The 25,783-nt window shown below is 43.4% G+C and overlaps 2 protein-coding genes across 4 annotated transcripts in view; one reads left to right on the top strand and one right to left on the bottom strand.

Moving 5' to 3' along the window:
- Positions 1-981: 981 nt before the first annotated feature.
- Positions 982-3,926, top strand: ccnb2 (cyclin B2). 2 transcript variants are annotated; one of them, XM_024440247.2, is made up of 8 exons: positions 982-1,374; positions 1,734-1,850; positions 2,229-2,474; positions 2,564-2,722; positions 2,800-3,036; positions 3,199-3,339; positions 3,468-3,578; positions 3,685-3,926. In XM_024440247.2, the coding sequence occupies exons 1-8, from the start codon at positions 1,351-1,353 to the stop codon at positions 3,787-3,789; spliced, it is 1,140 nt and encodes a 379-aa protein (XP_024296015.1). In that variant the 5' UTR covers positions 982-1,350; the 3' UTR covers positions 3,790-3,926. The 2 variants fall into 2 exon arrangements, with proteins under 2 accessions (XP_024296015.1, XP_024296017.1); XM_024440249.2 differs by having other exon boundaries at positions 982-1,583.
- Positions 3,927-4,002: 76 nt separating this feature from the next.
- Positions 4,003-25,783, bottom strand: part of myo1ea (myosin IEa) — a 58,532-nt gene continuing 36,751 nt past the window's right edge. The window contains exons 10-29 of one of the 2 annotated variants that reach the window (XM_024440245.2): positions 24,571-24,767; positions 24,389-24,469; positions 23,556-23,642; positions 23,355-23,441; positions 22,310-22,477; positions 21,618-21,703; positions 20,182-20,263; positions 19,660-19,766; positions 18,875-18,973; positions 13,239-13,383; positions 10,672-10,786; positions 10,327-10,496; positions 10,085-10,230; positions 8,412-8,558; positions 8,028-8,185; positions 7,825-7,914; positions 7,503-7,716; positions 7,228-7,263; positions 5,760-5,929; positions 4,003-5,622 (exon numbers count right to left, since the gene is read on the bottom strand). In XM_024440245.2, coding sequence (XP_024296013.1) covers positions 5,546-5,622; positions 5,760-5,929; positions 7,228-7,263; positions 7,503-7,716; positions 7,825-7,914; positions 8,028-8,185; positions 8,412-8,558; positions 10,085-10,230; positions 10,327-10,496; positions 10,672-10,786; positions 13,239-13,383; positions 18,875-18,973; positions 19,660-19,766; positions 20,182-20,263; positions 21,618-21,703; positions 22,310-22,477; positions 23,355-23,441; positions 23,556-23,642; positions 24,389-24,469; positions 24,571-24,767 — 2,462 coding nt within the window. In that variant the 3' untranslated portion in view covers positions 4,003-5,545. The remainder of the gene's footprint in view (positions 5,623-5,759; positions 5,930-7,227; positions 7,264-7,502; positions 7,717-7,824; positions 7,915-8,027; positions 8,186-8,411; positions 8,559-10,084; positions 10,231-10,326; positions 10,497-10,671; positions 10,787-13,238; positions 13,384-18,874; positions 18,974-19,659; positions 19,767-20,181; positions 20,264-21,617; positions 21,704-22,309; positions 22,478-23,354; positions 23,442-23,555; positions 23,643-24,388; positions 24,470-24,570; positions 24,768-25,783) is intronic. The other variant, XM_024440246.2, reaches the window with a different exon arrangement.

The following is a 25,783-nucleotide window of genomic DNA, read 5'->3' as shown; positions in this document are numbered from 1 at the left end:
TGTATTCACTCTGAAAAAATCTTATTATAATGATTCAGGACGATGTTATTATTGTTGTTATTCACTAGGGCTAATGTTTTAATAAAATAGTTGAATTCAATCAGAAAAATCTGTAGTTTTGGTATAGAATTTTGGAATTTTTGTTTGTGTATGAAGTATTTGGCAACAAGAATAAAAAAATAACAATCATTTCAGTGGTCTTGTTATCATTGCAATAGTAACATATTATATATTTCATGTCAAAAACATAGGCAGTGTTCATAATGGTAAATAAGTATTTGGCAAGGTTTTCCCAAAATTCTGACACAAATTTACATTCAAAGAACAAGTGAGACAGATTCTCACCTTCTTTTTCACAGAAAACGCAGATATCATCAATAGCCACAAATTTGGATATCATATGGATATATTTTATGTAAAATTTTGAAGTGCACTTCCTTAACTTTGTTTGGTATACAGTATTTGTAAGGCCTTAACCATGCATTTTTCCAGACAATGTCAGGAATAAGCATGTGTTGGATTTTGTTGACATAACATAACACTTTCAAGATAAACTGGATGAAAAGATGTTTGATCAATACTGATTCAATATGGTATTTCATTCCAAATAATGTTTTTTGTAAGTTGGGAGGTCTTCAATTTTTACTGAAATGTAATTATATTCCTGAAAGATTACCTGCTAAATTGGCTAGGTTTCACCAACAAGCTTTAATGGCCTGGAAAATATGTTTCCTGCACAATTTTTCCCCACATAAAGCTCCTTTGGGGAATAATTCAGACATAACTATAAGGAATAAGTCATTGTTCTACACCAGCTGGCATGAGAGGAATATTGACTTTGTTCTTGATATTTTCGACAACAAGGGTAATATTCTCACTTTTGAACAATTTATAACATTGAAGGAGTTTCCAATACCTTTCAGAGACTTTATTTCTGTGATCAAAGCCGTTCCCAGTGGTCTAACTACACTAATGAAAACTCATCTTAGTTTTGGGAATGATCACAAGGTTTATCCATTACTCAGATTGGAAGGCGTGGGCTTACTTGAGATATCTTGTTGTAATAAATATATAAGACAAATTCTTCATTCACAAAACCAATTTACACCGAGAGGAACGTTTTTCTGGTTCTTTATCATAGATATCCATTCTGATTGTGACTGTGCGACGTCATTCGTGATTCCTCTTTGGCAACCAATGAAAGAGATGCATTCTATGATGCGGAATCCAATTAGAATCAACAGAGCGGTATTTGAATGACTGTGGAATGGTTCTTTGACACTTCTCACTTGGGCTTTTTGCCGATTATAGCTGGCTATCTAGCGGCCTTGGTTTTAACCAAGCGTGACGATGTCATTAGAAGTTCGTTCTGCGGTAACTTTTTACAATCTGGACTAGCTAATGTGTTTTTGTGTGCATGTTACTCACAGCTAACGTTACTGGCGATATGTAGGTATCTTTTAGTTAGCTTGCCAATTTGCTATCTAGTAGGTAACGTTAAGCAACTAGGAAATAAATGCTGGAAAACGAGCGTATGCTTTGCCTAAAATAAAGTTACGTAACCGGGCAAAACATTTAGCTAGGTAAGCTAAGGTTACCTAGTGTAATTGCGCATGGTTAAATAATGTGTCATTCGCTGACGACGTTAGCCTTCGCTTGCTAACTAACATGACAGAACTGCAGACTTTTAATTAGATATGTTTTATGTTCACTTTTTTGGGGGTCTTCAACAGTTAAGGAACGCAGACAACCCAACACTAATGGGAAAAGCAAACGTAGCTGGAGCAGGAAGGGCTGTGCTTGGAGAGCTGTCCAACTTTCCCAATGCTTGCAAAGCGGTGCCGTTCAAGGTATGTTGTCTTACCCGGCGTTGTTTGGTCCATTGTCTGTCTGATTTCACTAGTTACTCTTTTGCACACTAATATTTCTACTTGCACATCTATCACTCCAGTGTTAGTTTGCTGAACTGTAATTACTTCGCTACTATGGCCTATTTATTGCATTCTCTCCTTGCGCTATTTGCACACACAGTATATAGACTTTTTCTATTGTGGTGTTGACTGTACGTTTGTTTATTCCATGTGTAACTCTGTTTTGTCACACTGCTTTGCTTTATCTTGGCCAGGTCGCAGTTGTAAATGAGAACTTGTTCTGAACTGGCCTACCTGGTTACATAAAGGTGAAATAAAAATAAAGTTCTCAAACATGCTTCTCTATACTCTCTACAGAAGACCGTTCCTGCCAAGGCCTCAACCAAACAATCTATGAACCAACAAGACCAGCCAGCAGCTGTTTGGCCTCAAGTTCCTCAGCCTGAAGTGTATGCTAACGTGTCCATGAAGGAAGAAGAATTGTGCCAGGCGTTCTCAGAAGCTCTGCTTGCTGTAGAAGACATTGATGAAGGGGATTCAGACCTGCCACAACTGTGCTCTGAATATATAAAGGATATCTATGGATATCTGCAGCGCCTTGAGGTAACTTGTGTTTTCTCTAGGCTAACATGGTGATGACTCGTTAAATATTTTGTACTGGTCTCTGACAATCTTGAAATGTCTCTCAACAGACCCAGCAGTCTGTTCGGGCCAAGTACATGAGTGGCTATGAGATCAATGGACGCATGCGTGCTCTCCTGATTGACTGGCTGATTCAGGTGCACTCCAGGTTCCAGCTATTGCAGGAGACTCTCTATCTGACGGTGGCCATCCTGGATCGCTTTCTTCAGGTAAGCCTTGTAAAAAATAAAATGGTGTATCCGTGTGTCATACACTTCTTTTTTTTTATACCCCCTCTACTATCTAGGTGCAAACTATTGGCCGCGAGAAGCTCCAGCTGGTTGGTGTGACTGCCATGTTGTTGGCGTCCAAGTATGAAGAGATGTATTCCCCGGAGATAGGTGATTTTGTTTACATCACAGACAATGCATTCACCAAGGCCCATATTCGGGAGATGGAGCAGCTGATTCTGCGAAGTCTGAACTTTGAGCTTGGACGGCCTCTACCCCTGCACTTCCTCAGGAGAGCCTCCAAGGCTGGCAATGTAGGCTACTCAATGACATGCATGTTTTCATACAATTCTTTATGGGTGTGGTTATTCAAATCGCCCCATCAACATTAACTGCAACTATTTGTTAGAGGTGGAAAAGCCAACCACTGACGGGTTACCAGAAGGTTACAGTAATACCAGTCGTTGTCTTTTCAGGCTGACATTGAGAAGCACACATTAGCCAAGTACCTCATGGAACTGACCCTCCTGGACTATGACATGGTGCACTACCATCCTTCTGAGATTGCTGCTGCTGCCTTGTGCCTCTCCCAGCTGCTGCTTGATGAGCTCAACTGGGTAAGGTTTTGTGGCAATTATTGGGATGGTCCACTCAGTGTATCAGAAATAAATGACAGAATTCAACCTGGTTTGGTGCTAGCAACAGATATGGTCTGTTTTTACTATTGTGTCCACTCAATGTGCAGACACCAACACAGGAGCACTACTCTACCTATAATGAGAACCACCTCAAGCCAATCATGGAGCACATTGCCAAAAACATAGTTTCTGTCAATGAAGGGCGAACAAAGCTTCAGGTAAGTGGTCCTCTGGCTTGACCTTGTTGTGATCTAATCTTCTACAATTTGGGTAAATTGATACCTGTCACCTCTTGGAAAAAACCATTGAGTAATTGTGTTCCAGGCTGTCAAGAACAAGTATTCAAGCAGCCGACTTATGAGGATCAGCCTCATCCCTCAGCTGAAGTCTACCTTTGTAAATTACATGGCTGCTGCTCTGCTCCAATAACGTGAATGCCGACTAAGTCTGCTGCACTTTATTTTTAAGAAAATCCATTGTGAGATGGTCTTTTGGACTGCTGCTTTTAAGTACATGTAAATATTTAACTTTTTACAAATAAACCTTGTTTTGAACCCTTTTAAATAATCTAAATGTGTTATGGTTTTAATTGCTACACAATGTTTTAGTCGCTGTTAAATGAACATTAAAAGCCACGCAGCCTGGTGGTTACAATTTTATTAGTATCGATGGGTAAAACACCACCTACAGAAGTATAACTTTATGGGCCTGCCATTTTTATTCAGACATTTAACTTTAGTACAGCTTGATCCTACATACAGGATTTATAGCCCAGTGTTCCTGAATACAGCTGCACCAGGATGTTGCAGCTTGTAATGTAGCATAGTCACAGATCTGTTTGCATGTACAGTTGTCGACACTTAAGTTGCCAAAGCTACAAACATCTGGGACCAGGCGATAATTAGGAAAGGAGTTCTGACCAGCTAGGATAGAGGCCAGTTAAAGCATTAACATTGATGCAGATGCACTACATTACAACTCTGCAAGAGCTTTTTTTAGGGCTCTCTTCAATCCATAGCGCTAAAGATTGGCAATTAGACAACCATGGTAAATGCGTCATGTCAGCTCAATTTACCATTATTTCAGAGCATCCAATGCTTATGGATTGAATCCAGACCTAAATGATTATGCACAGTGATAAACATTGGAAACCAGAAAGAATATTGTTCAGTGCCATAAGCATGTGAAGTCAGTGGAATTTGAAAGAACACCATTCACCCATACTGTGCACTTAAATCTACATGGAATACAATATCAAAAGCAGAGAACTTTGAATTAAATCCTGCAGTGAAACACTTAAAGTATTGACTTAATTCCTAAATGTCGAGATGCACATACAGTATATCTATGTAAACAAATTATCCTCTAGTTTGGCAATCTTTCAAAATATCCAAGGATTACTAGCTGTGGCAGGAGTTACCAGTCTGTCCAAGTTAGTACCTGTAGCTACTTATAAACCAGACAATGCACAGTGTGGCCCTAGAGTTCTGGGGATATCACTTGGATTTTGGAAATAAGAGCAGGGGGATTCCTGAAGACAACCTTTGTCACACTGCATTTCCTTTTCCCGAATGTGTTTGATAACCAATTCTTGGTCAACTAAACGGATGCAAACACATTCGATCATTGTTTTTCTAGGGAAATGCATTGCCCAAGTTAATAAAATCACAGTGCAATGAACTATTAATGTCCATTTTATGTAAAAATTTGCCAATACCATCTGTAAATTCATCTTAGCAGCACAAATCCCCATTGAAAACAATATTGAACAGAGACAGTGGCTTCTTGGAAACAACCCCGAACTCATGTTAAAACCATTCATTTCCGAAATGTAATTACAACCTGGTTCCACATATCATGCATCCAAAATATCACCATAAAACCATAGTGAAGTGAAAAAGGGGAAGGGAGACTGTAGAAAGTTATATAAATACAATAAATAGTTGTTCAGTGCTCACAGGGATTGCGTAGCGATTTGCCCCTGGACAAAAGTATTGTCCTCTGATCCCCATAAAAATAGAACTTCATTGCAAGCCTGACGCTCCTCTTGCCTGTCCAGGATAACAGGAAGTTACATCCAGAAGAAGGCTACAATGCAGGAGTGGAGAAAATGTCTGTCTCTTCTGTTTGATATCTCCGGTCTGTAGAGGTGTGTACTTCTCTCCTGGTGATTGACATGCAGCTCCTAGATCTTGCTGACGTAATTGTTGGGGAACAGGCCTTGCTTTGCCCGTAGCCTCCCCGTCCACCAGCCAGAAGCATCTGATCAAGAAAGAAGACTTAGTTTACAGTGGGACATTTTTAAGTGTTAAAGAGTTAAATTGCAAATGTTTTGTGCACCCCAAATCCAATAACTGTCCCTTTGTGCGATGATGTGATTTCTGCCTCCTGTGTATTACCTTCCTTGATGATGTCGATGACATCGTCTGCATTGAAGCTGAGCTCATCTGTGTCCTGAGCATCATAGGCATAAAGGGCTTTGCACTGGGGCACCTGGGGCTTGGGTTTGGGGGCAGGTTTGGGTCGCCCCCCTCCTGGGGGTGGTCTACTGACCGACTGTCTTTGGACACTGAGGAATAAAGAGAAAGACAACAGTAGCGAGCTTTAGTTATCAAAGAAAATAAAGTCTTCTATCCTTCATTAGTGTGACACTATTCTACTGGCCGACTGGAACACTACAGTCAGTCATTAGGAAAGCTTCTGGCTATTGTGTGGCTTTAGCAAAGGATGTGAAGTTATCGATATTGGGATAAAAGAACATACCATGTGAGTTTGTGGTAATTATTATTGGATTGGTGCTTACTCCATTGTTTCTTTCAAAGACACATAACTAAATAGAAGTTGATATACTCAGTTCTACCACAAGATGGCGAGCCATCCCATAAATTTGTCTCAGTACCAACACTATTAGTGCCTTTCCAATTAGGATTTACTCCAGTGTTTTACCCAGAAGGCTCAGACTTTTCTGTTTCCATCTACGTGGGCCGGCACCCATGTCTCACTGGGCCATGGCTCTGGCAGACCTGCTCTGCATGGGAGCCAAGGCAAGGCCCTGGGTGCTTTTCAGCTGGTACTTACAGTACATAACAATGGCTAACAGTGAACTTTAACACCTTCTCACAAAGCAATAGTTTTGAAAGACGCAGAGGTGGTTGATTATGCGCACCACAAGTCTTAAGTGTCATACTAAAGGCTAGTTATTGTGGAAACACAACATTAGAGCTCACATTAGCATAACACACTGGTAAGCCCATGGTGTGGGGGTAAGTCTCATTGGAAATCACCACATGGTATTATGGAGTGTAAAACACTGGAAAGTTGTTTGTATATACAGTGAATTAACTTGAGAAAGCTAGAGATGAAAAATACACACACCTTCACAAAGTCAACCAACAAGCAAACTATCACACCAAATTAATCACCAATAAAAAAAGTTATTGCTTCCCCAAAATTTGTATCCAGGATATCTCAAAATCATTGAGACATACCCAATCAGCTTACACCAAAGCTAATTTTAGGAGAAAAAAGTAAGCCCAGTAATTTGCAAGCAGCGGGATCTAGCGATATTATATGAGAATAGATTCCATATCATGCCTTTGAAGGTATAATTCTGGAGCAATTATGACTCTTCAACAACAGAATGATTGATAGCATATTACTGGGCTCAGACTTTTTTCTGCAGTTTCGTTCAATCAGATGATAGGTTTTTCTTCTGATTCAACATCAGCTGTTAGAGAGATGTCTACAAGCAAGAAGGAGAGCATCTAGCTACAGGAGAGCCAGGGAGAGATATACACATCATGCCAGTGAGCTGCATGGCTAAGGCTTGGCTAAGGTCTGAACCATCACCCAAACACTCAGACTCACATTCCTCCATTCGAAGCTGTCCGGGCGCCTCCGTTACTATAAAGGAATACATCATCCAAGTTACAGCAGGACTGTGTGTGTGTGCGTTCTTGTGCGCTCACACACTGAAACAGCACTGCACAATACTGACACAAACCATGTTACACACCATACTCATCCTCAGTATTTACATGTTTATGTAAGAGCAAACGTATCTGTATAGTAAGTCATTATAGTTATCAGTTCTTAGGGCTCTGTATTGGGAGGTAATCAGGGCTGTTGGTGCCAGTACTCACCCTGCCGCCCCCTGGTCAGGGACCTTCAGACAGTCCAGGTTTGGCTGGTTGGGCTTAGGATGGCTGCTGCCTTTCTCCCTCAGAATGACGTTGTTGGGCAGGAAGGGGAAGGACCCATTGCCTGTTGACGGAGGCCTCTGATTGGAATGCTGTGAGGCGTTCCTCTGATTGGCTATGTGGTTGGTGTTTTTCAGACCACCATTCTGATGGGCAACTGTGACAAAGAGGAGGATGGTTGTCATCAAGTGGAAACAGCTAACTGTTGCTAACTGCTTTATTATGTACAGGTGTGAGGGCCTACATCAGCTAATGATTATTCTACCTGGAGGCCCAGGGGGAGCCCGTGTGGGAGTGTTCTGATGGGTTCTGGACACGTTGGAGCGACTCTGAGTGAAGCTTTTCTTGGTGGGACCTACAAAGAGGACTAAGTCAGTAAACAGCATATTTCAGACAACACTAAGAAAACACCATGTCTATTGAATCCTGATGTGGAGGGATGGTACACACTACTCCTGTAATACTCACGTGTGTTCTTGGGCAGACCGGCTCCAATGCTGACCTGCAGCGTCTTACTGGAGGGCTTTGTGACAGCCACGTCCCCCTGGCCCTGGACAAACATCACCTGTCTGGAGCCGCCTCCACTCAGGAAACCCCAGTTCTCCTTCTTCAGCTTCAGCTCCAGTCTGAGAGACAGAGCAGAGAGCATCTCCCTTACAACCACTGACTCAAACCACCCACTGGAAACTGCCAGAGAAATGTAATCTGTTATCTCAGTACCAAATCAAAAGCAGTATTTCCAGAACTACTCCAGAGTATTGTAAATCATGTTGACCAAAGCTTTGTCAACTTCCACTCCACCCATATATCACACTGTCTGTTTAAAGGCATGTTTGTGTTTACAGCACGTACGTGGTGCCAAACTTGAGCGGCAGCTTCCTCTGGGTCCTCTCCTCGAACCTGCGGGCCAGCAGGCTGATGAACTCGGTCTTAAAGGTACACTCCAGCAGGCTGTCATACTCCTGCTCATGCAGGATCAGCAGGTCGTCCTGCATCGTGCTGAGGGACAGGGACAGACCAATCAGTTGGGACTGGGAAGCAACTTTGTGACATGCACTGTAATGTGACAGATATGAATAAAGTTTGATTTGAACTGATATGTTGGAGGAGAGTGATTGTGAATTCGACATTCGTTTCTATTGTCAGAACACAGATTCTCTCGTCAGGTAAATATAGTACATTTGCATGTAAACGCTCCAGATGAATTATTTTTATTTTACCAGGCAAGTCAATTAAGAACAAATTCTTATTTACAATGACAGCCATTTGTTTTGTTGAAGTCACCAGTAAAGACAAATAATACTGACAGCATCAGCCCAGAGGTCAGGTCAGCTAAAATTATTACGACCCACATTACTTCATGAGCCACTAAGCTTGACATTTGCATATAACCAGCGAGAGACAAAGCAGCAGGTAACTAAGGAGAGAGGGAAACCTGTTCCTGCAACTGACACAGCGATGCACTGTTTCCCCCAATGAACTAAAGTGTTCTCCAATAAGCTTTTTACAATGCTTGCTTTCCCTCCCAGCACCACCTGGTTCATATTACCCACAACCCCCCAATCACTCACAGACTCAAAAGCCTCTACAAAGTCTTCTATAATGTCCCCACCAAAAACAAAGCCCCATGCAAATCATGTGCAACATTCAACAAGCTATATGATCATACAAGTCCCACAGTTACACTCATAATCTAGTTGAGTGTTAAACACGGCTTTGACCAGTCAAGTTTTTGTATTTTTTCTCTCACTGGTTATATGCAAATGTCAAGCTTAGTGGGTCACAGAGTAATGTGGGTCGTAATAATTGACCTGACCTCTGGGCTGATGCTGTCGGTATTATTTGTCTTTACTGGTAACTTCAACAAAACAAATGGCCGTCATTGTAAATAAGAATTTGTTCTTAATGGACCGGCCTGGTAAAATAAAGGTAGAATAAAATAATTACTCTGAAGCGTACTTTGTAGTTGTGTTCATATTCATATAGCCTTTACACACCCACAAGAGCAGACATATAAAAGAAGGGGGTTTGAATCTTTTCCATGTTTGTAATACCCCATGTGTGACATTTAAAGGAACATGGGGACTTGAGTGACCGTACATCCAGACAGTGTAGCTTCTGCAGATAGCTGTAGCTTAACATGGTGGGTTTCTGTGAGCTGACAGAACAATCTCATGTGTAATGGGGGGCTGATTCCTGAGCTGTTTATCAACTTCCCTATTGAGACCCAGTGATTATTATCTTTTGTACTTGAAAATACCGAAACCCAGATACCATGAATGTACAACCGTTTGGATGACATCACAGAAAAGACCAATAGTCTCTATGTACAGTACATTGTGCAACTATCTATTTGTGACCGCTGGTGAAAAGTGTTACACTTTAACTAGCTGACTTTGCGAGGCCTGGATTCTGCTGGTCCTGTGTGTTCTTACTGCCTAAGGGGAATAAACACTAAACAGTCAGTATGAGGCTAGGCAGACCCTGCCAACATCTCCTGGTGCCTAGGACCTGCGTCATAATACCTGAGAGACACAGCCAGGATCTTCTCCACATCAATCCGCCTCTTCAGCACCTCAGTCACCTGACCTTTCTCAGGGCCCTGCTTCACCTTTTCTCTCCCAATCAGGTACATACACTTCGGGGTCAGGATCAAGTCTCTCTTAATGCCCTGGAAACACATATGGACAGAGAGGAGACAAATGGTCATTGGACTAACAATATCGGAAACAAACAAACTGAGAATTCTGCTGTTCAAGACACCTACTTTGAAGCGACGGTCGTATTTTGTGACTTTATCAGCGAAGTCAATCTTTTCCCTCTTGGCCAGGAACTGTCGTAGCTCAGGCCTGTCGTCCATACCGAGGTAGTCCCCCACAAAGTTCCTGTTGAGGCTGTGTCTCCTCCTCTCCTTCCTGTTCACCAGCAGGTCAGAGGCTGGGGATGGACACACAGGGACAGGCAGTCAGACAAGAATGCATACATACAGTCTCAATTCAGTTCATTTTTAGAAGCATTAGACCAAAACCTTGACACTGTTTGACATCTAAGTTTGAATATTAGTCATGATAATTAGACTATTTAGTTTTTTCAAAACGTGATTGTCACTCACCTTCTTCCCTCATCTGAACGTATTTCTTACGGGCCACATACTTGCGCCAGGCTTTCTGGATGGCCCTGGCGTGGCTGTCAAACTTACGTTCCCTCGTTTCCTCCAACAGGAAGAGCTGTAGAAAGAGGCACAGATATTAAAACATTTATACCTGAACAACCTGTGACAGCAAAACATACTGTGCCTACCTCAGTGTACAGACCCACCCAAATACAATGACAGGGATGACTGAACAGACATACTGGTAATGCTTGAAGAAATCTGAATAGACAAACACAATTCCAAGTTGTCAGGTTTTTTCAAATTCCTATCAGTATATAATAGCATAAAACTATAATGTATAATAACACTTTGACTAAATGGGTTATGGATAGATAAGCCATCCAGTGAAAGGAGCCTTGCCTAATACACTATTTTCTCCAATGTCCAGACCCATATACATTAGTAACAGTGCTATGGGTGGGTGGGCTATCAAGTCCTAAGCCCACCCTGGCTCTGCTCCCTCCTTCTCATTTCCTGATGGCCCCCCCAGACACCCAGCATCAAATCTCCCCCTGCCCTGTCCCAGACTAAACACCATGCCCACTCACACGTGCCCAATGCAGCCCTGGCACTGCCACTCCCCTGGCACAGGCCACACCGCTGGCACAGGCCAGACAGGCTCAGTCTTGTCCTATAACTTTACATCAAATTACCCTTTAGTTACTAAACACATTCAAACTAGATCCGAATGTCAAATCAAATTGAAGTTTATTGGTCACATGCACACAGAACAGTGAAATGCCTGCTTGTTAATGCTCCTCAACAAGGCAGTAAAATAACAATCAAAAATGTAAACATTTAATTTTAAAAAAGAGTAATAAAAACAAGTATGAGTTCATAATAGAATATAAAGTATGATTGATTTATAAAAATTAAGACTGCTTTATACATGTTAAAATAAAATGGGGAAAAAACAAAAGTGAGGATAAAAATGACTATGAAAGGAAGGAGATGACTGTTAAAGAGACTGTGGAGCCAGTGTTTAATCTGGGCTGGGGGTGTGTTTAAGCCACCCAGACCTTTAACTCTGAGCAGCACCTGACAGTGTCTCACAGGGTTATCCATTAGCACCTTGTGAGATGGTCTATTCTGAAGAGAGAGTGATTCTACTCTTGGCCTGGACTTAAACTATGTCATCTAATTGTATGAAGAGAAAAAAAAAATGATTTAGCCATGCACTAATGACTTTGTGTCAGCATCTTATCAGAGGGAGGTTTGTTTTGAGAAGCCTGGCAGCTGGGTAATCGCAGGGTCCGCCCCTGTGTGATATTTGTGTTTCATAAGCACACATCAGTCACATCGGCTCAGGAGGGCAATGAGGGGGAGGGGGGATGGGGAACTTGGCAGTCTGCTGCTGAAATCACACAAGGCCTGATTCAGGACTATGTAATGCATCTTCACGCATGTGTGTACAGATGTCAATAAGTGATCTCACAGGCTAGCCACAAGCACAGCTTTCATTGGAGCAGTGGGAAAAAGTGCAGTTACGGTGGAAAAAACTGCCTCCAATGTCCCACCACCTCTTTGACCACAGACTCGCACTTGTGTATGAGTTCCAGTGTAGTGTTGACTCAACAGCTCTGACGTGGGCACCAGAGCGGTGTCTAACCCACTCCCCAATCACAGATATACTGACATGTTCCTGCATACTACTTTACTACCTTTTATGGTGTGCAGTCTAAAAACTCTTGAGTCTTGGATTTCTCTCCCTGACAACAGAATTATTGCATACCAACGCACATGTCAACAACACCATGGCAGCCTGCAGCCTATGAGAGGTCTAATTCTACGCCTGTTCTAACCTATTAGAAGAAAGTTAGGTAGGTGGTATTTTCATTGGACGAAGGCAGGTTGGTGGTACAGTTTCATGGAATGGGTATACTTACTGGAAGAGGCCAGTTTACAGTACATATTCACTATACATATTCCCTGTGTGTTGGCAGGTCAGAGAGGAGTAGTCTAACTGTATAAAAGGCATGTCAGAGAGAGGAGTAGTCTAACTGTATAAAAGGCAGGTCAGAGAGAGGAGTAGTCTAACTGTATGTAGGCAGGTCAGAGAGAGGAGTAGTCTAACTGTATAAAAGGCAGGTCAGAGAGAGGAGTAGTCTAACTGTATGTAGGCAGGTCAGAGAGAGGAGTAGTCTAACTGTATGTAGACAGGTCAGAGAGAGGAGTAGTCTAACTGTATGTAGGCATATCAGAGAGAGGAGTAGTCTAACTGTATGTAGGCATGTCAGAGAGAGGAGTAGTCTAACTGTATAAAAGGCAGGTCAGAGAGAGGAGTAGTCTAACTGTATAAAAGGCAGGTCAGAGAGAGGAGTAGTCTAACTGTATGTAGGCAGGTCAGAGAGAGGAGTAGTCTAACTGTATGTAGGCATATCAGAGAGAGGAGTAGTCTAACTGTATGTAGGCATGTCAGAGAGAGGAGTAGTCTAACTGTATGTAGGCAGGTCAGAGAGGGGTGGTCTAACTGTATGTAGGCAGGTCAGAGACGGGCGGTGCAGGTCAGAGAGGGGTGGTCTTACCGACTCAGGTGCTTTGATGAAGACCTTTGTGCGTCCAAGCTGGAACTGGTCCTGGTCCATGTTGACTGCACGTAGGAGATGAAGAACACCCTGCTTCTCATCTCCACGCCATGTAGGCCACGACTCCTTAGTCAGGATGGCATACCTGAGGAACATAATGAGTGAGAGAGAGATAATTAGATGGAGAAAAATTGAGAGAAAAATCCACAACTAAACCCTAATTTAAAAAATTTGGACATGTTGCAGCATTTGCGAGAGATTAAGCATATACTATTGCTATCCTTGTTCTAGATGATGAAAGGGAGAAGAAAGAGGCCTGGGGCATATTAAGAAAATACATTCACCACACCACAAGTCTAACAATACAGTAACCAAACTCAAAACTCAGCAGGGCTTTTTCACGATGACTCTTATAGAGTATGTGTATAAATCTGACAACAGAAGCCCTGAGCTCTCCCGGTGTTCTGTAGCAGTGGTTCTCATCAGCAGGCTCAGCACACCCCACAGCCTGTTCCTTTGAGCCTGCCAACACTAACATTAGCAAAGTGAACACTTCCCGACTGCCTGCAAATCCCGACCCTGTGTCCTTTTCCTGAGAGAGATGAGAGAGAGACCGCCCTACCCTATGCTGCTGACTGGGATAGGGGCATACAAAAACCAACCGCTGTTCTTATTCTGGGAGGGCAGGGAAGATAGTGTCACACGAAAGAGACTCATACAGTTCAAGTCAGAAGTTTACATACACCTTAGCCAAATTCATTTAAACTCAGTTCTTCACAATCCCTGACATTTAATCCTAGTAAACATTCCCTGTCTTAGGTCAGTTAGGATCACCACTTTATTTTAAGAATGTGAAATGTCAGAATAATAGTAGAGAGAATGATTTATTCTCAGACAATTCCTCTTGACAGAGCTGGTGTAACTGAGTCAGGTTCGTAGGCCTTGCTCACACATGCTTTTTCAGTTCTGCCCACAAATTTACTATAGGATTGAGGTCAGGGATTTGTGATGGCTACTCCAATATCTTGACTTTGTTCCCCTTAAGACATTTTGTCACAAAGTATGCTTGGGGTCATTGTCCATTTGGAAGACCCATTTGCAACCAAGCTTTTAACTTCCTGCCTGATGTCTTGAGATGTTGCTTCAATATATCCACATCATTTCCCTTCCTCATGAGGCCATCTATTTTGTGAAGTGCACCAGTCCCTCCTGCAGCAAAGCACCCCCACAACATGATGCTGCCACCCCTGTGCTTCACAATTGGGATGGTGTTCCTCTGCTTGCAAGCCTCCCCCTTTTTCCACCAAACATAATGATGGTCATTATGACCAAACAGTTCTATTTTTGTTTCATCAGACCAGAGGACAAAAAGTATGATCTTTGTCCCCATGTGCAGTTGCAAACCGTAGTCTGGCTTTTTTATGGCTGTTTTGAAGCAGTGGCTTCTTCGTTGCTGAGCGGCCTTTCAGGTTATGTTGATATAGGACTCGTTTTACTGTGGATATAGATACTTTTGTACCCGTTTTCTCCAGCATCTTCACAAGGTCCTTTGCTGTTATTCTGGGATTGATTTGCACTTTTCGTTAAAAAAGTATGTTCATCTATAGGAGACCGACCGCGTCTTCTTCCTGAGCGGTATGATGGCTGCGTGGTCCCCTGGTGTTTATATTTGCGTACTATTGTTTGTACAGATGAACATGGTACCTTCAGGCATTTGGAAATGGCTCTCAAGGATGAACCAGACTTGTGGAGATCTACAATTTTTTTTCTGAGGTCTTGGCTGATTTCTTTTGATTTTCCCATGATGTCAAACAAAGAGGTACTGAGTTTGAAGGTAGGCCTTAAAGTACATCCACAGGTACACCTCCAATTGACTCAAATTATGTCAATTAGCATATGAGAAGCTTTGAAAGCCATGACATTTTCTGGAATTTTCCAAGCTGTTTAAAAAGGCACAGTCAACTTTGTGTATGTATACTTCTGACCCACTGGAATTGTGATAGTGAATTATAAGTGAAATAATCTGTCTGTAAACAATTGTTAGAAAAATTACTTGCGTCATGCACAAAGTAGATGTCCTAACCGACTTGCCAAAACTATAGTTTGTTAACAAGAAATTTGTGGAGTGGTTGAAAAACTAGTTTTAAATGACTCCAACCTAAGTGTATGTAAACTTCCGACTTCAACGGTACATATAAACTCAGCAGAAAAAGAAACGTCCTCTCGCTGTCAACTGCGTTTATTTGTATTTGTATGAACATAAGATTCAACAACTCAGACATAAACTGAACAAGTTCCACAGACAGAAATTGAATAATGTGTCCCTGAACAAAGGGGGGTCAAAATCAAAAGTTACAGTCAGTATCTGGTGTTGCCACCAGCTGCATTAAGTACTGCAGTGCATCTCCTCCTCCCTAGCCTTCACCCTCTGATCCAAATCAAATCAAATCAAATTTTATTTGTTGCCACCAGCTGTCTTATTAAGTAAAGAATATGTACTGCAGTGCATCTCCAGTATATACCTCCCATAGCCTGATCACCCTCTGATCCAACAGGTCCCAGATTAAAGTGGCGTGAGATCCGGGCTAGCCACTCAATGTTAGTGGTGGCTGTTTAACAGTCTGGGCCATGGCAGAACCCACTGATGCATTCCTGTCTTGCAGAAAATCACACATGATCAGAACGGGTGGTGTAGGTGTCCTGGAGCAGTGGCATTGTCAGACCAGGAAGGGTACCACATGAGCCCGGGATGCTCTCGAGGATCTGTCTTTTGGTGACAAGCCGAATGCCTCCTGAGGTTGAAGAGGCGCAGGTCCCAGCGTGAGATCCGGGATTGCCTGGCAGAACACTGACATTCCTGTCTTGCACACACAAGCTGGCATTGTCCGGAAGGGTGATGCTTCCTGACACACCCTGCCCCTCAGACCAGGACCAGGACGTACCCTCCACCTCCAAATCGATCCCTCTCCAGAGCACAGGCCTCGGTGTAACGCTCATTCCTTCGACAATAAACGCGAATCCGACCATCACCCCTGGTGAGACAAAACTGCAACTCGTCAGTGAAGAGCACTTTTTGACAGTCCTGTCTGGTCCATCGACAGGGGGTTTGTGCCCATAGGCGACGTTGTTGCCAGTGATTTCTGGTGAGGACCTGCCTTACAACAGGTCAACAAGCCCTCAGTCCAGCCTCTCTCAGCCTATTGCAGACAGTCTGAGCACTGATGGAGGGATTGTGCGTTCCTGGTGTAACTCGGGCAGTTGTTGTTGCCATCCTGTACCTGTCCCGCAGGTGTGATGTTCAGATGTACCGATCCTGTGCAGGTGTTGTTACATGTGGTCTGCCACTGTGGACAATCACAGCTGTCCATCCTGTCTCCCTGTAGTGCCGTCTTAGGCGTCTCACAGTACATCTGCAGTCCTCATGCCTCCTTGCAGCATGCCTAAGGCACGTTCACGCAGATGAGCAGGGACCTTGGGCATCTTTCTTTGTGTTTTTCAGAGTCAGTAGAAAGGCCTCTTTAGTGTCCTAAGTTTTCATTACTGTGACCTTAATTGCCTACCATCTGTAAGCTGTTAGTGTCTTAATGACCGTTCCACAGGTGCATGTTCATTAAGTGTTTATGGTTCATTGAACAAGCATGGGAAACAGTGTTTAAACCCTTTACAATGAAGATCTGTGAAGTTATTTGGATTTTTACAAATAATCTTTGAAAGACAGGGTCCTGAAAAAGGGACGTTCCTTTTTTTGTTGAGTTTATATATTCTTAGTTCCATTCCTTTTCTTAGATTTGTGTGTATTGGGTACAGTGCCTTGCGAAAGTATTCGGCCCCCTTGAACTTTGCAACCTTTTGCCACATTTCAGGCTTCAAACATAAAGATATAAAACTGTATTTTTTTGTGAAGAATCAACAACAAGTGGGACACAATCATGAAGTGGAACGACATTTATTGGATATTTCAAACTTTTTTAACAAATCAGAAACTGAAAAATTGGACGTGCAAAATTATTCAGCCCCCTTAAGTTAATACTTTGTAGCGCCACCTTTTGCTGCGATTACAGCTGTAAGTCACTTGGGGTATGTCTCTATCAGTTTTGCACATCGAGAGACTGAAATTTTTTCCCATTCCTCCTTGCAAAACAGCTCGAGCTCAGTGAGGTTGGATGGAGAGCCTTTGTGAACAGCAGTTTTCAGTTCTTTCCACAGATTCTCAATTGGATTCAGGTCTGGACTTTGACTTGGCCATTCTAACACCTGGTTATGTTTATTTTTTAACCATTCCATTGTAGATTTTGCTTCATGTTTTGGATCATTGTCTTGTTGGAAGACAAATCTCCGTCCCAGTCTCAGGTCTGTTGCAGACTCCATCAGGTTTTCTTCCAGAATGGTCCTGTATTTGGCTCCATCCATCTTCCCATCAATTTTAACCATCTTCCCTGTCCCTGCTGAAGAAAAGCAGGCCCAAACCATGATGCTGCCACCACCATGTTTGACAGTGGGGATGGTATGTTCAGGGTGATGAGCTGTGTTGCTTTTACGCCAAACATAACGTTTTGCATTGTTGCCAAAAAGTTAAATTTTGGTTTCATCTGACCAGAGCACCTTCTTCCACATGTTTGGTGTGTCTCCCAGGTGGCTTGTGGCAAACTTTAAACAACACTTTTTATGGATATCTTTAAGAAATGGCTTTCTTCTTGCCACTCTTCCATAAAGGCCAGATTTGTGCAATATACGACTGATTGTTGTCCTATGGACAGAGTCTCCCACCTCAGCTGTAGATCTCTGCAGTTCATCCAGAGTGATCATGGGCCTCTTGGCTGCATCTCTGATCAGTCTTCTCCTTGTATGAGCTGAAAGTTTAGAGGGACGGCCAGGTCTTGGTAGATTTGCAGTGGTCTGATACTCCTTCCATTTCAATATTATCGCTTGCACAGTGCTCCCTGGGATGTTTAAAGCTTGGGAAATCTTTTTGTATCCAAATCCGGCTTTAAACTTCTTCACAACAGTATCTCGGACCTGCCTGGTGTGTTCCTTGTTCTTCATGATGCTCTCTGCGCTTTTAACAGACCTCTGAGACTATCACAGTGCAGGTGCATTTATACGGAGACTTGATTACACACAGGTGGATTGTATTTATCATCATTAGTCATTTAGGTCAACATTGGATCATTCAGAGATCCTCACTGAACTTCTGGAGACAGTTTGCTGCACTGAAAGTAAAGGGGCTGAATAATTTTGCACGCCCAATTTTTCAGTTTTTGATTTGTTGAAAAAAGTTTGAAATATCCAATAAATGTCGTTCCATTTCATGATTGTGTCCCACTTGTTGTTGATTCTTCACCAAAAAAATACAGTTTTATATCTTTATGTTTGAAGCCTGAAATGTTGCAAAAGGTCGCAAAGTTCAAGGGGGCCGAATACTTTCGCAAGGCACTGTATATGTTATGAAATTGTTAGATATTACTTGCTAGATATTGCTGCACTGTCGAAACTAGAAGCACAAGCATTTCGCTACACTCGCAATAACATCTGCTAAACACGTGTATATGACCAATACAATTTGATTTGATATACACTGAAAGTGTAGAATTCATCAATTCCGTTATGCCACTCTCCCCCAGAAGGAAGGGCCTTACCTGTTGAGGAACTTCCTGAAGACTCTGCGGTAGGCATAGCCAGCACGCCTCACCCTGATGTTCTCCTTCAGGCCCAGGTACTCCACTTGGTGCTTTACCCTGAAGAAAGAAGAGAGAGGGGAATACAGTGTCAGTCTGGCTGGGATGTATGAAGGAGGTTGGTCAGATGCTTCAACCAACCCTTCACCACAAATATATAGCAGTAAAGACGTTCATCTGTTAGCATCTACCTACCTCCATTTCTAAGATAGATCAATTCTATTTTATGTTGAACCTCATGATGGGGCTATAACATAATTGATATGTTCCAACACTAAGGATACTGTAAGGAACTAAAGAATGCACCCAGGCTTCCTGTGAAAACAGCAGTTCTGGTGCTAATTAGGCAGTCCGACCTGAGCCTGAGCCCAGCTCACTGCTGCTCACAACAGGAAGACCATTAGGCCCCAACAACACAGCACCCTGCATCAGTACATCTTGTACCCAGCCAGGGAAGGAAGAGCGGGAAGGAAAAACTGGGTGATGGAGGAAGTCTCTAAGACACTCCAACTCCCTCAGTCTTAAAGAGGCCCGTACAGGGAAATACAATACCAGTGAGTGATTCAACAAGCAGACCTAACAACATTGAGTTGAGTAATGTGATATCCTGCTCAATATCAATTGACAATCTCCAGAACGGACTGTAAATGATGTAATAAAAACCGGTTTAGTTTGACACTTTCACACACATCTCAAAGACGTGTGTGTTTTGCAGTTCCCTGACATTTCAGTGTTCAGACACTCACCGGCTCTCCTCCCAGTCCTTGGGCTTCTTGGTCTCATTGGGTTTGATGCAGCGGATGTAGTGAGGGGTGCACTTCATCAGTGTCTGGACCAGGTCATTCGCTTGTTTCTGAACGGAGAAGTAGGAGGAAGAAGAGGAGGAGGGAGAGGATGAAGAATAGTTTGTGTTTAAAACATATAAACTGTATCTACAGGTTGTTGCTGAATCACTGTTTGTACTCCAAGCTGTAGTGTTCAGGGACACAGCACTGACATGACTGATTACAAGGTGGTATCTTTGTGCTTAAGAGATACTGATGAGTGTTAGAGAGAGAACATGGCACCACATCCCTGATTAAAACTGTCATCACTGGAACACAGAGACGACACTAAAACAACACTGGAGTGAATTTGCTTTTAATCTGCAGGCTCTGGATTTGCACCTGACAGAGAGTGATAAGGTCAGGTAGGGGCGTGGCCCACAGATACACCCATGTCACTGATGTACGATGTACAAGCACACGTCTCACAGCAGCTCAACACACCTTGATTTTACTGCCCGCTGTTGTTGGCCTGCCTTTCTTTTCGGCGTTGAGGTTATCTGGAAACAGGGCCCTGATGAAAGCTCTGTAGAGGAGAACCAGGGTGTAATAAGGACTGATTGGCAAAGTATATAGAACACCAGGCTAAGACTTTTTTCCACTTGAGTTTTCTTAGAAGCAGCAAACTCAGGTCTGTGGAATCTCTGCGCTGGCTGCCAGTGGCTCAGCTCACATTGTTGTTTAGCTTCGGGGAACTGAGCTGAAGTTTGAATAACTGTGGTTTTTAGCTGCTCTCCTGCCAAACTGACTTTCACTTCCTCGAAATGTGCATTTTTATTGCACTGACTGGAAAGTTATACCAGCAAATATGGTATTTTCTTCATACTCAATCCTTGTAATCATGCTACAGTCAGAATGTCCTCACTCACAACATGGTCTCTAAACCCATAATGGATGTGTGCTGGTCAGAATGTAGCACATAGCTGCTGGGATTCCAGAACCTCTCAATAGTTCTGATCTCAACCTTTCTGTTTATCACTTGAAGTGCTCAAAGTGCTCATTTTGCAGCCCTCAAATAAACCTGCTGTAAATAATAACTAACAAGGTTCAAGTTCAAGAAATCTACTGCTTAAGGAATTATTTATTTGTTGTTGACAAACATATTAGTCACGAAAAACAAATACAAGGACTGTCAGGACACAAAATGTGCAAACGTTTACGCATGAGAGCTACCATCTTTCCCTGCATGAGTATTTGTCTGGTCTTAAACTTTTTAATCAAGGCCATGTGGACATAAGGGAGGATCAGTGGGCTTTGTGTGTGCAGATGGACCAGCAGCACACTAACAATGTCCAGCTGACTATAATGATATTTTCTTTCTTCTCTGAGCAGACCTGCTGCGCTAAGGAATGAGGCTCCTTTCCCTCCACACATTTGTGTCTGTGTGTGTGTGTGTGTGGGGTGGGTGGGTGGGTGGGGGGGTTGGAGTTTTGGGGTCTGAATGGGGTTTGGGGGTCTTGGCATGGCCCACCCTGCAGGCCCCCCTGCAGGCTACACACAAAAGGGCTTTAGAGGCTGTGAGGGCTGTTTGCACAGATGGCCACTGGCGGCTCAAAGGAGGCCCAGGAACGCACAAGACGGTCAGGGGAGTCTACTCCTCAATGTAGCTCCCTAGGGAGACAGTGAGACACTCGCCAGACCTTAGAAGTCCTGAGCAAACCCCCAAGAGGGGAGAGCACCTCCAGCCCTGCACACGCCTATTGATCTGCCTTTTCCAGCTGCACTAGTCATCTGCAAGTCTCCTTCAGATGCATCCATTCATATAGATCATAAAAGAAGATGTCTCTTTGTGGACTTAAACAAAATGCTCGGCCCGGTCTCAGAAAGAACAGCTAGCTGCATATGCTCTCTAATGCTCGCATAAGTGATGAGTGACTTACATTTCGCTGCTTTGCATCAACTCGATGAGGTCACTGAAGAGGACATCGCGGTTCCTCTCACAGAAGCCCTCTGCGTCGTAGGACACCTGGGGGAGAGATGTTAGAGGGTTAGTGACGATCACAGCACACAGTTAACCCATTCAGACAGCAGTTAGGGTACCTGGACTGAGCTGACGGTACTATCAAAATTAACAGAGAATGTTAAGAGCAACAACAAAAAATTAATTGACAAAAGAGAATCGATTGATGACAGGTTCTCTGCAAGACCACAAATGTTACATTTTTAAGCTTGCTTCCCAACTCCAGCTTCATATACATAGAGTGTGTATAGATCATTGGTATAGCCACTATAGTCTGGGGTGGTACTGTATTAATGTAAGAAGCCATGATGACTTAGGACCAGGACCCCTCCAAGCCGTTATGACATGGTTAATTAGGACTTGTGGCTTGCAGAGTGTACCAGACTGAGAACCAAACACATTTGAAGCAAACAGCACAGACCAAGAGAATGAAAGGGTGAGAGAAATGGAGAAAGAGTGAGAAAAGGACTGGAAGAAGAGTAAGAGACGACGTGAGAAGAAGAAAGAGCACAACAATATGAAAGACAGAATGAAAGAAAGATAGGGGGAGAGATGAGAGGAGAGGGGAATAAGGAGAGGAGAGGAGAAACGGTATACTGCAGTGTTGCAGACCTTGCCAGCGTAGTGGTGGATGATGAAGCCTTGGTTCCAGCTGTTGAAGTGTTCATGGGAGTTGATGGCCACCCTCAGCTTCTGCAGCATGGTCTGGTCTGCCCCCTCGCCCACCGCGTGCATGGTGGCACACACGTCATCCAGGATACTCATGATGCCAGGGGGGTTCTGGGAGGAGGACCAAAGAGATGAGCACAGAGAATAACCTCAGCCACAACACATCAGATCTAAAACATTAACATATCCCCCATGACCATCTTGATTATAACTGACAATGCCAACTTTCTTCACACACTAGACACTCTTTCTGAATTCCACATAAATACATCAATGTCAGGGATAGACTAAAGTGATAAACATGGGTTACAGTATTCATTGTGTACTCCACCAGCTCAAAGCATAACAGCAGAGCCAATTCACAATTAGCTACTGCCTTGCATCCCAGAACATCACACTGAATGATATCATCACAACACTGCTGCCCTATCTGGCTCCACACGGTGTCCATGGACACGGCGGCCAGTGGCCTTCACTGGTAGCAGTCATTGCAGTGTCTCTGGCTCTTTAGTTGTGGCAAAGTCACAAACAGAGAACACAGGTTTTTTGTCACTAGTGGAAATGCAGCTGTGGTGAAGTTACCACAGTCACAGATGTAGCCAACTGGGCCTGGTCTAAAACAGAGGAGTCAGAGACTGGACACAGACTCCCTGCTTGGCTGCCTCAGATCTCAGCTTGTTTAAGGGTCGCCCTTGTTGTGGATTTCATGGATTAAGCCTCTCAGCGGGACGGATAAATCAAATTAAGAGGCATGTCGGCACGTTTGAGGATGTTAGACTGCCGGTCATGGGAAGAGTGGGGAGGCTTCAGTGGCCCTACTGTAACTCAATTGGCAGAGTGTTTGCTCTTATGTGGAGCATTTTGACAGCAGGCATAACAAACTACACAACTATCTAAAGCAGTTTCACAACTGTTTCCTGTTATCCGATGTATATGTGACTTCAAGGTGTGCATTAAATTAATAGTGGGCACTGGGGACTCTACTTACCAGTTTGCTCTCAATGAGATCACAGACAATCTTATTGTTAAAGTATTCGATAGGAGTCCACCGGATGCCTTCTTGTACATACTCCTCCTAGAGAGAGAGGGGGGAGAAGAGTGATTGGTCTGACGATGATTCTCTACTTAAACATGAGACAAGTAACTTCTGCTGGTGTAAGAACAATGAGTGAAAAGCCCAAAACATTACCTGCTCAGCTTTAAGCGTGAGCTCAATGAAGATCTGTTGCAGTTTCTCATTCACAAAGTTGATGCAGAACTGCTCAAAGCCATTTTTCTACACAGAAAGAGATGATGCATTAGTGATAAACCAGAGAGGCTGTGAGAGTACGGACACAGAGAGCTGGGGAACTCCTCTGGGCTTCCTGAATGGGCCCCGTTTATGAGGTGAGGTTATCTACCAGTCAGCCTGGAGTGGCTGGAGGAAAACATCTACACAGTACTTTACACCACAATAGACCTGGGACCTGAGACAAATGTTTTATCTAAAGAAACCCGATATTTCCCTTCTCAGGCCCTCTGAGCACTGAGGTTTATTTTCTTTGTGCTTTGTTAGTAATAGGCCTGTGTATTAACATAAGGACAGTGGACGGGACCCAACCACTGTTTAGATAACAGTTGTATGCTATCTAAACATACAGCTTAACATTAGCTCATGTTAGTTATCATAGGACAGGTACATCATGGTTTGAGGCTGTCGCCACGCTACGACACTGAAGCTGTCCCGTTTCATTATTTAATCAAGGCCAGTCCTTTTCAGGGGGCATCTGTGAGACCCCCAATAATGCAACCTAAACAAACAGCTAATCAGATTAGAAAAGTCCATTAAAGAATGCTGTCCCAATCAAGAGATGGGACATAATCCGGACACTTTACAAAATTGGTTTGATCCTGTGTCTTTAAGCTGTTTAACTACCCAAACTTTATTATGATTATTGAGATGTAGTGACCATGTATCACCTTATGCTAAGATTTCCATATGTAAATCATAACATAAAAAGGGCAAATCTACAGAAAACTTACTTGGAATATTTCAAATCCATAGATATCCAACACACCAATATTAAACTCTTGATGAACCTTCACGATGGCTTTGTTGATGGACTGAAACAGAAAAAAATGCTTTGTTACATTTGCCCATTTAAGATGGGAGAGGACCAGGTATTATTCTAAAGGTCAACAGGTCAAGGAGTGTCCATTCATACCTCTACTAGGAAGTCAAAAACACGTGAGTGCAGGGCCTTGGACAGGGCGTCCCGTGTGTAACACGCCTGCTCCACATTCAGTGTCACATCGATGGACTCCATAGAACTGCCCCACTTGCTGTCCATCTTCCTGCTGGTCAACTTCTCCTTCAGCCGCTTCTGGTCAATCCCCAGCAGAAACGCAGGGAAGGCCAGGACTGTAGAGAGAGAGACGAGAGAGAATGAAGAAAGAGACATTCTACAGATGTGTGGCACACACCCTCATGAGACAAAACATCAGTACATTCTGAATATGTTGGATACAATGAAACAAAGGGTTCAACAACAAAACAGAATGCAATCAAGTCTGGTGATGACTCATTGCTCCCTCCTCCCTGCCATAGCCACAACAACTGGGTTCTCCTAGCAGAGGCCTGAGCATGTGGAGGGCCATTAGGACTCTCCTGAGAGCCCCTCCCTGCCTCATTACACTGAGTCACTTCCCCCAGAAGGAAACTGCTCTCAGTCTCTGGGTCTGACAGTGTCTGAGAATGCATCAGATGGATCATATAGCCCCCGTTTGGGAAATGAGAGTGTGACCGACTGTACTCCATACCACAGCACAGGCCAAGTCTATCCTCAGGACCATGCTGCATCTCCTACTGTAGCCCTCTCCCTCAAAGAGGATATAGATAGTATCAATGACGAGCAGCCAGTTCATCTATACCCAAAAGAATGATCCATACCAGTCTGATGGATGGTTATAGGTTTATATGTACAGTACAAGGGAGTGTTTTTTTCTAGTGGATCTGAGGCAGGGATTTGATTGGCTGAGCGTGAGCAGATGTTTATGTCGACTTGTGTTGGTGTGGTTTTATATGGAGCACCAGGGTTCTTGATATGTGAAACACATTGCAGTCAGACAGGAAGTGAGATAGGGGGGAGAGGAAATGCAGAGACTCTACACAACGGCGCTTTGTACCCTGGCTAACCAGAGGTGCTATATTGCATAATTCAGCCTGGATGGGTGGCTGTGAGGCGGGCAAGGAAGTAGAGAAGAAGGGAGGGAAGGAGGGAGGAAGGGGAAGAGAGGGGCGGGGGGAGAGTAGGAGTGGGGCAGGAAAAGGCTGCATTTCTCTGAGTAATTTTAGTCTGTGATGTTATGTGCTCAGACATTGAAAATGTTTTTTTATTTTCTCTGGTAATTCAGCGTGGCCTGGATCTTGGCTGCAGC

The sequence above is a fragment of the Oncorhynchus tshawytscha genome, linkage group LG12, assembly GCF_018296145.1.
Source record: "Oncorhynchus tshawytscha isolate Ot180627B linkage group LG12, Otsh_v2.0, whole genome shotgun sequence".
Taxonomy (NCBI): Eukaryota; Metazoa; Chordata; class Actinopteri; order Salmoniformes; family Salmonidae; genus Oncorhynchus; species Oncorhynchus tshawytscha.
This window is presented reverse-complemented; position numbering and strand designations above follow the sequence as displayed.

Coding starts and splice junctions, on each gene's coding strand:
- ccnb2 (XM_024440247.2), top strand. CDS start 1,351: ATGTCATTAGAAGTTCGTTCTGCG. Junction 1,375..1,733: donor CATTAGAAGTTCGTTCTGCG/GTAACTTTTTAC, acceptor GGTCTTCAACAG/TTAAGGAACGCAGACAACCC. Junction 2,723..2,799: donor TCCTGGATCGCTTTCTTCAG/GTAAGCCTTGTA, acceptor TCTACTATCTAG/GTGCAAACTATTGGCCGCGA.